The sequence below is a fragment of the Amblyraja radiata genome, chromosome 9, assembly GCF_010909765.2.
Source record: "Amblyraja radiata isolate CabotCenter1 chromosome 9, sAmbRad1.1.pri, whole genome shotgun sequence".
Taxonomy (NCBI): Eukaryota; Metazoa; Chordata; class Chondrichthyes; order Rajiformes; family Rajidae; genus Amblyraja; species Amblyraja radiata.
In genome coordinates this window covers 72,775,614-72,791,256 of record NC_045964.1, presented here as the reverse complement: position 1 = coordinate 72,791,256, position 15,643 = coordinate 72,775,614, and the positions used below count along the sequence as shown (strand labels likewise).

The 15,643-nt window shown below is 43.1% G+C and overlaps 1 protein-coding gene across 9 annotated transcripts in view; it reads left to right on the top strand.

The window, feature by feature from the left end:
- Positions 1-968: 968 nt before the first annotated feature.
- Positions 969-15,643, top strand: part of ppp4r4 (protein phosphatase 4 regulatory subunit 4) — a 118,151-nt gene continuing 103,476 nt past the window's right edge. For 8 of the 9 annotated variants that reach the window (XR_004413159.1, XR_004413158.1, XR_004413160.1 and 5 more), the window contains exons 1-2: positions 1,954-2,109; positions 3,380-3,453. Coding sequence is in view for 6 of the 9 variants with exons in the window: in XM_033027713.1 (XP_032883604.1) it covers positions 2,017-2,109; positions 3,380-3,453 (167 nt within the window). In the remaining 3 variants the exon portion in view is untranslated. Of the gene's footprint in view, positions 2,110-3,379; positions 3,454-15,643 lie in introns of all 9 variants that reach the window. The other variant, XM_033027709.1, reaches the window with a different exon arrangement.

Genomic DNA, 15,643 nt, shown 5'->3' with positions numbered 1-15,643 from the left:
TAGAACGGAGACGAGGAAACACTTTTTCTCACAGAGAGTGGTGAGTCTGTGGAATTCTCTGCCTCAGAGGGCGGTGGAGGCAGGTTCTCTGGATGCTTTCAAGAGAGAGCTAGATAGGGCTCTTAAAGATAGCCGAGTCAAGGGATATGGGGAGAAGGCAGGAACGGGGTACTGATTGGGGATGATCAGCCATGATCACATTGAATGGCGGTGCTGGCTCGAAGGGACGAATGGCCTACTCCTGCACCTATTGTCTATTCGGAGAACTGGGAGGGGGAAAAGCAATGGTTACTTGAGGTTAGATAAATCAATGTTTATACCGCTGTATAGACATAAAAAGCTGGAATAACTCAGCGGGTTAGGCAGCATCTCTGGAGAAAAGGAATATTAGGTGACATTTCGGGTCGAGACCCTTCTTCATTCATACCGCTGGGGTGTAAGCTGCCCAAGCGAAATGTGAGCTGCTGTTCCTCCAATTTACCTTGGGCTTCATTCTGGCAGTGGAGAGAGTGGACGGAGAGAGAGGGAATGCAACGGTTACTTGAAATTAGAGAAATCAATATTCATTCTTTAGTTTAGTGTTTAGTTTAGAAAGACAGCGCGGAAACAGGCCCTTCGGCCCACCTTGTCCGCGCCGACCAGTGATCCCAACCAACACATACCGCTGGGTTGTAAGTTGCCCAAGCGAAATACGAGGTGCTGTTCGGTCAGCCAATTTACGCTGGGCTTCATTCACTCTGACAGTGGAGGGTGGACGGAGAGAGAGGGTGCAGTGTGAGTAAGGGTCGCCTATCCCTTCCCTCCAGGGATGCGGAGTTACTCCAACATTGATTGTGTGTCTATCCTCGATGCGAGGGCTGCTAACTTGTAGTGAGTGAAGGGGCGAAGGCAGGCTGCATGGGCGCGGGGAGGGCTGTGGCAGAGCCGGTGCTCGCACTAGGCCGCGGTTGCCGGGGCAACGGCTGTAGTGCGGGGTGACGGAGGGGTCGGGGCGAATGACGGGCCCGCGCGGCACCGACTCCTCCTCCTCCCGCTCCCCGCCCCCCCCCCCTCACAGCGGCCGCCGCCAACCGCGATAACCGCCTTCAAAACAAACCCTCCCGCACGCCGAGGCCGGGAGGAGGGAGGGAGGGAGGAAGGAAGGGGGAGGCCCCCCCCTTCCGCCGTCTGAAGCACCTGCACCGCTCGGCCCCGCACCTTCCTGTTGGCTGGCGGAGGAAGGGAGGCGGCGGCGAGGAAACACCAACTGCCTCCCCCTTTGGCGGCGGCACTTGGCAGTGGACAGGGACGGCCAAGGCAGCGATGATGCCGGTGTTGTCCGAGGAGCGCTAACCTTCCTCCCTCCCCCCCCCTCTATCTTGTGCGCCCCCCTCCACCCCCTTATCCTGGGACCCCTCCTCTCCATCCCGCACTGATCCCCATTCCCGCCTATATTCAGTCCTCACTGACATCCCCTGTGCTCCCCTCCCCATCTACCCACCCCCCATCTATTCATCCCGCACTGATCTCCCTATCCACCTCGCATTGATTCTCCTACACCTCACATTCATCCTGTACTGATCCCCCTTCCCATCCATCCTGCACTGCACCCCCTCTCATCCCGTACTGATCTCCCCATTCATCCTGTACTGAACCCCCTTCCCATCCATCCTGCACTGCACCCCCCTCTCATCCCGTACTGATCTACCCATTCATCCTGCACTGATCTCCCGATCCATCCTGACCCCCCCTCCCCCCATTCATCCTGCACTGACCCTCCCATCCATCCTGTGGTGCCCCCCTCCATCCATCCTGTACTGACCCCCCCCCCCCATCCATCCCGTACTGATTCCTCCATTCAACTCGCAGTGACCCCCGCGCTCTCCCCTCACAATTTTACCTACTACAACCAACACGCACTAATTCCCCTGCCTCAATCCATCCATCCATCCCGCACTGATTCACCCGCCCCCTCCCCCCCCCCGCTCCTCCCCACCACCTCCTCCTCCTCACACGCTGCTGTTCAGCCGTTACAAAATGATGGATTTCAACCAGGAGAATCTGTTCGGTCAAATAGAAGATTTGCAGGAACTTAGTTTCATTGAAAGACCCGTGCGGAGATACCTGAAGGTATGTACCTTGGACAGGGGATAATAAATCATATTTGTAATAGCTTTTATTGCAGGCGATGTGTTGTGCTCTGCTGTCGCGATTGCACGAAGCAGATGGTCCAGTTGCAACGTACTGGCTTCCTGACCCTACTGCGCTGGAAATGTCTTCAGAGCGAACATTGACTGTTTGATAACGGAATGCAATCAAATGTGTTTTAATTCCCAATGTTATTATTTGTTTTAATCCATAAAGATGGATTAATTAAATTGTGAACACGTGCAACATTAAAACCGCAGTGTTCGATTATCATTGCTACCGTTGACACGTTAATACATAATTAATTTTAACGGCAAATCAATGCTCTTAATATAGAGTATCCATCTAGTTATTTAATGAGCAACATTCACAACTATACGTTGGATTTTTCCAGGTTTTACTTCTACATGATATACATCACGGATTTGGTCAGGAGATATTTCAGTTGAAATTTTAACGTTAATTCTGAAGTGCGAATGATGGAAACAGCGTTTATCAATAATTAAAAAAAACATCTGGTGTCCACAAACTGGGTATCTTCATTGCTGTTCACAACACACACATCTAATCTGAATATCCGGTAATGTGGCGTTTTGACACCTTTAAACATATTGTCAAAAGAACATTTGCTGCAGTTATGTCCTTTGGCCATCACTTGTCAGTTAGTGTCATGTTTAACCTGTCAGATGGGTATAGTCGGTTTTAACAGCTATTATCATAAAGTGCTTTTAGCAATTTCCTTGCAACCTGTATATTTTGTTGTGGATAAATTATGTGGGAAGCGCGAATGTTTATGTACCAATAGCAATAACATTTCTCAATGTTACGTATGTTTAGTTATTAATAGATCAGTAGTGAAAGGGCCGAATTTATTGGTGGCAGTTGCTGTTCCTCTACACTTTTTTTTTCTGGACTTCTATTTTGGCTTTAGCGGTGATGCTATATTTAATTAATGATTTACCTTACTGATCTTAAAGTTAAATGACTTTTTCCTGGTGAAGCATCTGTTCAAATAAATAGATAGTCAGAACTGTGTTCACTCCTGACAATTCAGATTAACTAAATTCTTCATTAAGAAAAAAACTGCAATTCCCAATGTATAAACTATTCTAGATACTTATCTATACATTTCAGAAAAAGCAATTGTAAAAAATAAAAATTTCCATTGCAGTTTATTTTATCTGACATTTGTTTAATAACCATCTAGCTGTTCCACTTCAATAAGTTTTAAAATATAAATTTATACTTTTAGACGCCAGAAGAAATAGAAAGATTGACAGTCGACGAAGAGCTCAATGATATTGAAAGGGCTGTCTATCTTCTGAGGTAGGTTACAAATTCCATTTCCCTAACATCTGAAGTGAAGTACAATGTCTGAAATTGCAGTTGCAACAAGTTTATAAAATGTGTACCATTCAGGCTGTATTTAAAATGGTATAAGATCATCTAGCAAGTTTGGAAAGTCATCTGCCAGATATATTTTTGATTTGGTATTGCTTTTAGTGCAATTCTTTTGCATAATTTATTTGCTACAAGGACACGGGTCTTTTTTTTGTCAGGATGATATTAGTAAATTAGTAAATATTTGAGTTCGTTTTTGTGGTCTTTTATACTTGCCTTTTTCGCTTTATTTCAAAGTGTTTGATATTATTGATGTTGAATTAACAATTGGAAGAAGCATACAGTGTCCCAGAAGGCAATTGATTTGTTTTTATTTCCATATACGTATGGAAAGTGTTAATAATCTTTGACTTTTTATCAATTCAAGTATTATTTACCTATTTAATAATATGTAATTGTCATTCGTGTTTTCCGATTTGTGCATTTTATAATATTACTCAGTTACACAAGTTTAATATAAAGGTTTACTTATAATTCACTCTTTCCTTTTGCACATGGTAATCATTAATCACAGAAAATCCTGAACATTTAGAAAATCTTTACACAGTTTTTGGAGCATTATTGACAGCATAAAATATTGTCTTTCTGTGTAAGAATTGTTTTTCCACTCTACAAAATATGTCTGGAAAATTATTGGTTCCTGCTTCTCAAAGAAATAAAAAAGCCGTAAAAGGTGACATGTGTTGGTTCGTTTAGTGCATGTGAAGGCATACCATCTTTTGCTTATTTGTGTATCTAATACGTTTGCTTTTCTTGGCATATTTATTTAGGAGTTGTAATGTTCATTATTTGTTCTGTTTTTTCAAGAACCTAGAAAGGATACAAAGGAAATATATTTCTCTGGTGACCTACAGCTATTTACAAATTTAGAGATGAGATTTGTCTCCAAGCACATGAGTATGGCAATCATGGATTGAATGTTGATCTTTCTTACCAGATAATTTGAAATTATACTTGGCCATGATGACATGGTATCTGGAAAATTGTGTATGTCTTCCTAAGCAATGAAGTATACACTTTTGATAATAGGAGGAGAGTGAAGGTTCATCAGTTTGATTCCAAGTATGGGGAGGAAGTGGGGGTGGGGGGTGGTTGATTTTTCTGTGAGAAATGATTGCGTAGACTGGGCTCACACTATCTTGAGATAATCTCTCACTCTTGTAAACTCATTGAAATTTACAAAATTCATACTGGGCTTGACAGATTGATTGCAGGGATGATGTTTAGCGTGTGAGATAATCAGGCGTCAAATATTTAGGACTGAGATTATGGTTTTTACCCAATGGGTATGGAATCTGTAATTCTCTACTCTAGAGTAGAGTGAATATATTCAAGACTAATACTGTAGATGTTTGGATGTAAGGGAATCGGGGCATTTTGAGGTACTGCAGGAAAGTGCTGTAGTAAAAGTCCATCTTGATAACGAATTGTGTAGCAGGTGTGAGTTGCTGAATTGCTTACTTCTGTTTTAATGTGATTTGAAGGTTTTTGCAATTTCACATGGTTTAAAATTTCCATTAGTACTAAAGGCATTTCTGTGACTGGTTTTCTATTTAACTCTATCAATTATAAATCATTTTCTTGGTTATAATTTGGGAGAGTGTCACAGATAATGGAATGTATAATTTGGTTGTAACTTACATTCTTATCTAGTTTCCTATTGTTAGCCATCTTGAATGTACAGTCAATTTTAAATCATCCAGCATTATCAAGGAGCACCTATTTACCTCCATGAATAATTAAGAGAAAAAAGGGTGTTGTAAAGGAAAACAATTTAAAACTATGTCAAACATGTTGCACATTATGGTATGTTAAAATAATCACGCTAATTTGAGTTTGTTGTTCTATGTTTATCTAGCTTCTCAAGCACTCCAAAGTTTATTTCAATGGTTTAAACTGTGCTTTTGTTTACTAGAATCTGCAGATATGTATTTACAGCACAACATGGATGTGGAATATAATATTGTATAAATAAATTTCAATATATATGAAGGATTGATCACCTTTTAACATTTTTAGTTAATCCAGCATTATTACTGCTCTCTATGTGTAGTTAATGCAATTTTACTATTGCTTTATTCCATTCTCTAAAGATTTTCTGAAGGCAGATTTTTAATTCTGTTAACGTAGGCCTTGGAAATATTGCATGGTTAACCTGCGAGCCAGTAAATCAACTGCTGGTTAATCAAGGGTCCACTGTACATTCCGTTCCTCTTTTCATGTTTCATCTTGGATATTTTACTTTTTTTTTTCTCTCTTATCTATACAACACTGTCTTAAAAACAGTTCCCTAAGAAAGCGGTCTTGTTAGATTTGGCAAATGTGATTTATCTTTTGTCAAAACTACCATCAGTACTCTTCTGCTACATTGCAAAACATTTTTTTTAAAGGATCTGAAGTTTCATTGATCAACACTCCTGATACCATGTGTCATGATTTTTTCCTACTGAGATCTTTGGAAATAGAACATCGAACAGTACAGCACAGGAATAGACCCTTTAGGCCACTATGTCTTTGCCGAACATGATGCCATGTTAAACCAATCTTCTCTGCCTGTGATTCATATTCTTTCATATCCCTGCATATCCATGTGCCTATCTAAAAATCTCGTAAATACCACTGTCATGTCTGCCTCCATGACCACCCCTGGCAGAACGTTCCAGGCACCCACCACTCTGTGGTAAAAATCAGGCACAGAAATCGCTATCAAAACATGGGGGGGACCGGGGGGACTCAATTTCTTGGCGTCCTCGCGCGCATGCGTACACTCACTCACACACACACACACACACACACACACACACACACACACGTGCGAGGCTTCGGAGGCTTCAGCCGTGGGTCCTGTGGACGGTAATTACGGGAACAACGACCCAGGCTTACGTCCAGCGCTGAGAAGCAGCGCTAAATCCAGCTCAACTCTGCCTGTCTCGCCGGGTTAACCTACAGCCCTGCCTAGACTGACGAGACACCAGTCAGGAGCCATGGAGCTGGAGCTGCTTCTCTGCGCTGGCCGTAAGCCTGGGCCGGCGTTCCCATAAGTCCAGGCAGGGCTGTAGGTTAACCTGGCGGGATAGGCACCGCTCCCATCTGACGCCCGACATCTCTGGCCACCCCCGGGCGTGTGGGGGGGGGGGGGGGGGATCACTCAGGTGGGAACGGGGATGGTCCAGTGGCGGTTCGGCAGCGGTTGCAGCGCCGGAGACCCGGGATCGATCCTGGCTGCGGATGAGGCGCAGGTCTGTGTCCGCGGCTGCCGAGAGTGTTTTTCGCTTGTGACCCTATCACATGGGCATGCAATTCAAACTCCACCACTCTGATCTCAAACTCCACCAGGACGTCTCCCTCCTACAATCACCGCGCTCTATCCTCAGTCCCACCCCCCTACTTCCGCCTCTGACCGACACCTCCCCCCTCCAATCATCGCGCTGAATCATCATGGTCCCCCCCCCCATTGCCTGCTGACCGACATCTCACTCGTCCAACCGGCGCCCTCGATCATCAGTCCCACATGGATGATTAGCCATGATCACATTGAATAGCAGTTATGGCTCGAGGGGCCGAATGGCCTACTCCTGCACCTATTGTCTATTGTCACTGTTCATTTACATTATCCACAATACTCCTTGCATTGATATAACCACGCTTCAACCCATCACTTTCACCATATTCCTTCACCTCTTTCTGCCAGTCCTTTCTTTGAGACTTACTGATCATAACCTCTGCCAACCTATCAATCCTCCCATTTTCTGACCTCCCATTTGGTTCCCATCCTCCTGCCACTCTAGTTTAAACTCTCCCGAGTAGCATAAGCGGATCTCCCCGCAACAATATTGTTTTCGCTTCAGTTCAGATACAACCTGTCCCTCTTGTACAGATCACTTCTGCCCCAGGAGAGATCCCAATAGTCCAAAAACCTGAATGCCTTCACCAACTCATCAGCCATGATTTAATCTATATTCCTATTCCTACCCTCACTAGCATGTGGCACCGAGAGTAATCCAGAGATTACTTCCCTCGTAGTCCTGCTTTTTAACCATTTTCCTAACTCTGTTTGTTCACTGGGCAGGATCTCATCTCTTTTTGTACCTAAGGTAGACAAAAATGCTGGAGAAATTCAGTGGGTGAGGCAGCATCTATGGAGCGAAGGAAATAGGCAACGTTTTGGGTCAAGATCCTTCTTCAGACTGTCGGGGGGTGGGGTGGGAGGAGGGGTGGGGTGGGAGGAGGGGTTCCCCCTCCCATTGGTACGGAACATTTGCATTTTTCAGCTTGAAATAGTGCAATATGGTGCATACTGTGGCGAGTCTTTTAACTTGCACTTGAATGCAATATATATGCTTTAAATTGGATTGGAGCGTTTTTGAAAGGGGGGGGGGAGGCTGTGTGATCGCTGATCACTGGCCTTGGGGGTACCCGGTGAGGGAGTGGAGCAACTGAGTGGGGAGAGGGTGTGGAAGATAGGTGTCCCCCCTCCCAGGGTAGGAACTTTTTGACATTTGATGTATTAAAATCATGTTTTAGTGCACTGTAGAAGTATGATTTCAATGTTTTTCATATGAAGTATTTTTAAGAGGTAACTTTTTAAGGGGTAACTTTATCCACACTAAGGGTGATGGGTGTATGGAACAAGCTGCCAGAGGAGGTAGTTGAGGCAGGGACCATCCCAACATTTAAGAAAAAGTTAGATTGATACATGGATAGGACAGGTTTGGAGGTATGGACCAAAAGCAGGTAGCGTAGCTGGGACATGTTGGCGGTTGTGGGCAAGTTGCACCGAAGGGCCTGTTTTCACACTGTATCACTCTATGACTACATTATACCTCCACCATGCATGAATGCTTCAAAATCAAGTGATCGAGTTTTATTGCCATATATTAGAAACATAGAAACATAGAAAATAGGTGCAGGAGTAGGCCATTTGGCCCTTCGAACCTACACCGCCATTCAATATGATCATGGCTGATCATCCAACTCAGTATCCTGTACCTGCCTTCTCTCCATACCCCCTGATACCTTTAGCCACAAGGGCCACATCTAACTCCCTTTTAAATATAGCCAATGAACTGGCCTCAACTACCTTCTGTGGCAGAGAATTCCAGAGATTCACCACTGTGTGAAAAATGTGGTCCCAGCACTGAGCCTTGCGGTACCCCACTAGTCACTGCCTGCCATTGTGAAAAGGACCCGTTTACTCCTACTCTTTGCTTCCTCTCTGCCAGCCAGTTCTCTATCCACATCAATACTGAACCCCCAATACCGTGTGCTTTAAGTCTGTATACTAATCTCTTATGTGGGACCTTGTCGAAAGCCTTCTGAAAGTCCAGATATAACACATCCACTGGTTCTCCCTTATCCACTCTACTAGTTACATCCTCGAAAAATTCTATAAGATTCGTCAGACATGATTTACCTTTCATAAATCCATGCTGACTTTGTCCAATGATTTCACCACTTTCCAAATGTGCTGCTATCCCATCTTTAATAACTGACTAGCAGTTTCCCCACTACCGATGTTAGACTAACTGGTCTGTAATTCCCCATTTTCTCTCTCCGTATCTTTTTAAAAAGTGGGGTTACATTAGCTACCCTCCAATCCTCAGGAACTACTCTAGAATCTAAAGAGTTTTGAAAAATTATCACTAATGCATCCACTATTTCTGCAGCTACTTCCTTAAGTTAGTGAGAAACCGCAGCATTTCCTACAGATGTAGTCCTCAGAGATGTTGGAAGTCTCCATGACTGCCAACATCCTGCAGGAGTAACATACCAATGCCCTAACTGTCATGTTCTCTGCACTACCACAAGTAGTGTGGTACTTGTTCCTATGCAACTACTGTGCAAGAAAGGAAAGGAATAACCTCATCCTATTTGACCCACAGCCTTCTTTCCGAAGCCTCTCAAGCCTAAGCCTCAGCAGCTACACTAAACAAAACACTTGCCCTCAACATGGCTCCTCCCAATAGGCCAATCTGCCACACCTTTCCTTCTCATTGACTCCAAGGTTGAAATTGACTGCATGGAGGACAGAGATGTGTGGTGCGTCCGTCACCATGTACGTCGGAAACCAGCACTACTGCGTCACTAATGTTTTCAATGATGATGATGATGATGATGGTGCAGGGTTGAAGGCCGAATACCTCTCATTGGCACCGTCTCAAAATGTTCCACTGCTGCTCTGCTCTGCTCTGCCCAGCCTATGAGTCTCATAATACATTTCACAGAAATAGAAATATTTCCTTAGAAATAGTTGCTAATTAGAAATAAAAGCAAGTGTTATTTGAATAGTAAAAAATGTTTGTTGTGTCAAGACATGCTTCTTTGTTGTTCACATAAATTGATAGTTTTTCTTGCAGGTTCCAAACTAAACAATGTTGCTACAATGCTGCAATTATTAGTGGTGCTATCCACAGATCACACGGTAAAATTGTGACACAAGAGACTGCAGGTGTTAGAATCTTGAGCAAAAAGACAGTGCTGGAAGAATTCAGCGAGTGGGTCAGGTTGGATCAACGGAGGGAATAAACAGACAAATTTTGGATAAGGACTATTCATTAATCTGAAGATAGGCTCTGATCCAAAATGTCCTCTGACCTGCTGAGTTCCTCCAGCTCTTTTATTTCCACTTATGTTACAATACCTGTGAGAAGGCTGTAAATATTAGTGGGCAAATCAACCTAACTGTTGAGGTCACTTTCAATCTAATTTGCAATTATGTTGTCATTGCATACCTTGATTAATAATGGCAATAAAAATGGGAGAATTATTGATTTGAATTGAATTTCAGAATCAGATTAGTTATGAAATATACCACGTGCAATGAAACCCCTTGTTTGCATGAAGCTCGTAGAGGAAACAGTGTTGAGTAATGATAGCTATAATAATAACACAACAATGAATGCAAAACAGCAGAATGGTGCACAGATTGAAGTGTAAACGTCACATCCATTTTTTCCAGAGATGCGGTCTGACCTGCAGAGTTACCACAGCATTTTGTGTCTATCTTGGCAAGAAGCTGTTCTTAATCTGCATGAACAGGCTTTCAAGCTCCTGTGTTTTCTCCCCGTTGCTGAGTGTTAGAGGTACTGGATGGTATTGGTTGAAACAGATCATATTACTTTTTGGGGGGGGCTTGAATGATGGAAGTTTCCTCAAAGTAGATGGGGACAGTTTGAAGTGAGAGGTTGAAGATGTTGGCAAAGGCTATGGCCAGTTGATCAGTGCATGACTTCAGAAACCGTCAAGTGACTTCATCTGGGCCACATTATTTACACACACTTCCAGACTATGATATCCAATTAATGTTCTCCAGTGAATATTGGTACTATCCAATACATATGTGCTCATAAGTTCATCACTTGCTCAGAATTTGAATCTGTTGTTGACAATATTAGAGTAAGTCATTTGACGTGCTGTTTTCTTTGGAGTAATAAAAGACCAATTCTGTGCTCTATTCTTCTGTTGTCCTGAAAATGTTCTTGTTTTAGATGATTCTCAGTGTAAAAGTGATTTCCAAATGTTTTCAATTAAGGTTCAAGAAAATTCCAGTGGCATTTCACTGGTGACATTCATTTGGTTTATGAATTATAATATTTCAGTGCAACTATTAATGAAAATGCCATGCAAGTACATAATGTACAGATAGTATTTTTGTATTACTTAAGTGCTACTGTGGGAACAAGATTTTTACTATTTTTAAATTATGCTTTGTATTTAGTTATTTTGCTACAATCCAAAGCTCTGAACTTTGACTTTATCACAATGTTTCCCTAATTTTAACGTCTCTCTCTAACCTCGTCTTATCCAGGCGGCACACCTCCTGCTCCTTAACACTAGGAGGGCACAGTGGTGCAGCGATAAATCTGCTGCTTAACTGCGTCAGAGACCCAGGTCCAATACTGACTGTGCTTCTGTGCTTACATTCCAAAGACACGCAGGTGTGTAGGTTAATTGACTTCTGTAAATTGCCCCTGGAATGTGAAAGTGGGATAACAGAACTAGTGGACAGGTGATCGATGGTCAGTGTGGACTTGTTGGGCTGAAAGGCCTGTTTCCGAGCTGTATCTCTACAATAGTCCCGGCCGGCTTCTCTTTCTGATCTGCATGTTCGCTGAAATGGTTCAACGTTTTTCAATCATTAGAACATAGAACAAACAGTACAATACAGAAACCGGACGCTCGAACCACAAAGACTGACCCAAATATGATGCCTAGATAACCTAATCTCTGCCTGCACATGATCTATATACCTCCATTCCCTGCATATACATGGGCCTATCTAAAGAATCTTCAGTGCCATTATCACATCTGCTTTCACTGGCACCTCTGGCAGCCTGATCCAGGAACCTACCAGACTCTGCTTAATAAAACTTGCCCTGCACTTCCTCCTCTCACCTTACAGCTATACCCTCTAACCTTAGTCTTTCCACCCTGTCATAAAGGTGCCGACCGTCTACCCTATCTTTGGTTCTCATAATTGTACAACCTCCGGCATTCCAGAGAAACCAATCCAAGTTTGTCCAGTCTCTCCTTGTAGCGAATGCCTGCTAGGTTTTCTGGTAGACCTCTTCAGCATCCTCTCAAAAGCCTCCACATCCTTCCTGTAATGGGGTGACTAGAACTGTATGCAATATTCCAAATGCAGCCTAACCAAAGTGTATAGAGAAGCATCATACCGACTTGACTCTTATACTTATGTCCCAACCAATGAAAGCAAGCATATGAGCTATTATCTTTGCAACTCTATCTACTTGTGTTGCCATTCTTCCTTCTTAATTATTGGCAACACTTCCCTTTTTGAAAAACCACACACTTTCTGTTTCAGCCTGGCCTTTTCTCATAAAAGCCCATGAACCTTGATGATGTGTCATCTCCTGAATCAGTACAGCTTTCTGTAATTATATATCCACCTTCACTAAAGCACTGAAATAACGCCAGTTAAAGATGCACTTAATGTGTCATGTAACTATGCTGGCCGATCTTTTCTCATCTTTTTCAGTGATGGTCATCGATGCAACTGGAAGCACCATCTACCTCCAGCACTATTTTAATATCAGCCAATGAATAGGATTGACTTTAAATGATTCTGGTCAATGTCAATGCCATCCAAGATTTTAATAATAATAATATAAATTTATTTTTCGGGCGCCTTTCAAAGTCTCAAGGACACCTTACAAAATAGTCAGAGAAAAATAAATAATAAGGACATCATCAATACACAAATTAAAGATAGAAATCGCTCCAAAGACACAAAATCAAAAAACACAATGTGAAGAGAGAGCAGCGGCAGCTAAAGCGCGCCAGCGTCCACTCTCCCTTCCGACAGCCATCTTGGACACAGACTAACAAATTAACTTACACACAGAAAAATCATCCCCCCACAGTGGATACCACTGTGGGGGAAGGCACAAAGTCCAGTCCCCATCCCCAGTTCACCCAAAGTCAGGCCTATTGAGGCCACCGCTATTGCCTCTACGGAGGCCCGATGTTCCTGGCCGGGTGGTGTTGCCCCGGCGTCGGGAGAGTCCTCACAGCGGCTGGGCCACCTGGAACGGCCGCTTCCTAGCAGGGGATTGTCGGCTTCCGAAGCCGACAAGGCCACGCTGGGTTGGAGCTCCCAGGCTCCCGATGTTAAAGTCGGCGCCGCCCGCTCCGCTCCGCAGACCCGCAGCACGGAGGTGTTGATCTCGGCGGTCACAGCTCACCAGAGCTCCAGCGCGGCGACCCAGGCAAGGCATCGCCCGCTCCGCTCCGCGATAGCGCTCCAGCGCTGTGCCGCCAACGAAGCCGAGGTGCTGGGCGGTCCCCGCCAGGAAACGGCGCTCCGCTGGTAGGCCACGAGGACGGGTCGACGGGCAGCCCGGAGAAAAAAGCTGCCTCACCGACCAGGTAGGGACCTAGAAGTATAATTACCTCCTTCCCCCCACATTAAGAAGTCCATTTCTCCAACGGACGAAGAACAAGATTTACTAAAAACTTTTTTAAAAAATGAATTAAACGTACGGCTGCTGGTTAGCAGCCGTTCCTCAAGATGGCTCCTCCTCCCATCCCATCCCATTGCCCATCCCTGCAATGTTACCTTTGAGCTGCTCCAAAATATTTCTTCTTTCTTTTCCTGGTTCTCCAATGATCTATATCTTGCTGTATCCTTTCACAGCCTTCCTCACTATCCATAACCACACACTAAAAAAAAATCTTATTCTTAATGCCACCCTGAATATTCTTTCCAGGAGTCAGTGGATATGTTACATTTATGCAAACAGGCTTTGAGAACATGTTTGCCTCTGCCTGGCCAGTGTCTCTTTTAATAAAGTGTTTTGTTCTGGAGTCTAGTTTGGGACATGCAAGCAACATGGCATGACCAAGAGAGCTGCCTGAGTGTTATTAGGGCCTCAATGTTGGCTTTGCTACAAAAAAATGCTGACATTCATTCTTTGAAATATCGTGTGGAATTGGAAGTTGAGGACTATTTTATCTCATGGAAGTTGAGTGCAAGCCCACATACTGTACTTGTATGCTTCAGTAATGGGTTAACAACGACTTGGAGCTTGGCTCTGAATGCTAATTCAAAGGCAGAAGACTCGCTAATCTTCCCAGTCTATGTTCTCAGCATTTCGTGCCATGACTTTTTCAACCTATTAAGGCAGCATTTTTCAAAGTGTGGTTATCCCACACTTTGAAAAATGTTGCCTTAATAGGTTGAAAAACTTTCCAAAATTAAAGGTGATGTATAAATACAAGATCTTTGAATAAGTAAATATGTATACTTGCATTCTGAGACTCTGAATGTTGAGCTGAAATTTACAGGAACAGCATGATTTGTGATGCACAGACACTGGAATGAAGGATAACAAAACTATTGTCAACATGGGCATCTCATTTGTGAAGATTCTGTCATTGACTACTGAAGAGGCACAATTATACGCTATGATATAGTACACATCGAGGCTGCACTGTGAATGTAGTGGAACTTCTGAAATCATCTGTCAACATTTTTTTTAATTGCAAAATTTAGCTTCCTGTGTGTACACATGACCAACAATAGTAGAAGGAGAAAGACATCTTGCACACTTCTATAATGTTCCCAGCAGACTTTCTAGGTCTTCAATTTGAGAGTGCTCTGATACGCCACATCGAGCTGCACCTGTTCTGATTGTTGAAAATGACAATTTTCTACAGTGTAGCCTATGGCAATGCTTGAAATCTATTGAATGAAACTCTGGAAAGGAAGCAAGCCTATGGAAATTGATGAATATCATGTTAATAAATAAGTTGAATGTATTGCAAGGGTATATCTGTCATTGTGGTTCCTTGGTTGCCATTATAAAGGTCTCTGGTGCTGGCTAGAAAAGTAGAAATTCAGTGCATTTGTTTGTCTTACTGCAAGTGGGACTTTGCAAAAAAATAGGCAGTGGTTTCAGGTTTTAATAAAATTCTTGCTGAGGTGGCTAACTGATTCCAAAGTGAAGCGCCATTTGTGAAAGCAGAGTTTTTCAAGCAGTGCCTCAAATTACATTTTGTTTTCTGAATATTCATTGTGTGTCTTTGGCCCTGAGATTGGTATAGTCTCCAGCCATTGTCCTGTGATTACTGTTTGCCCTTCTATTAGGATGTTCTGGATGATTGAGAACAGGGAATTGGCTAACGGTAAGCCACTGTAATGATTTCATCTTGCGTTACAGAAAGAATGGGGGTCGTGAAAATAATTACCTGCTGATACTTCAAGAAAAGGGAGTCAAAAAGAATAACAAAATAAAAATCTGGTTGGGTTTCATTAATAGGATCCCATCATATTGGATTTCCGCATTAAAATCCGCATTGAACATTACATATGTACCATCAGTATAAATGCAAAGACCTTTGATATTAAACTTTATTTAAATGGAGGAAGAAGATGATAATCTTGGGCTGCAGCGGTTAGCTGAATATTGAAATTGAGATGAAGAACGCATAGGCTTGGAAATCAACAGAATGTCTTAAAATGCAACTGATTACATTCACTTTTTCCGCACAGTTGATGTTAATATTATGATCTCAAATTCCATAGTTTATTCAGTCTCATTGTGATGATATTAGTGCTAGTTTTGCCTTAGTTTGTTGGTATAGGTTTTTTTTC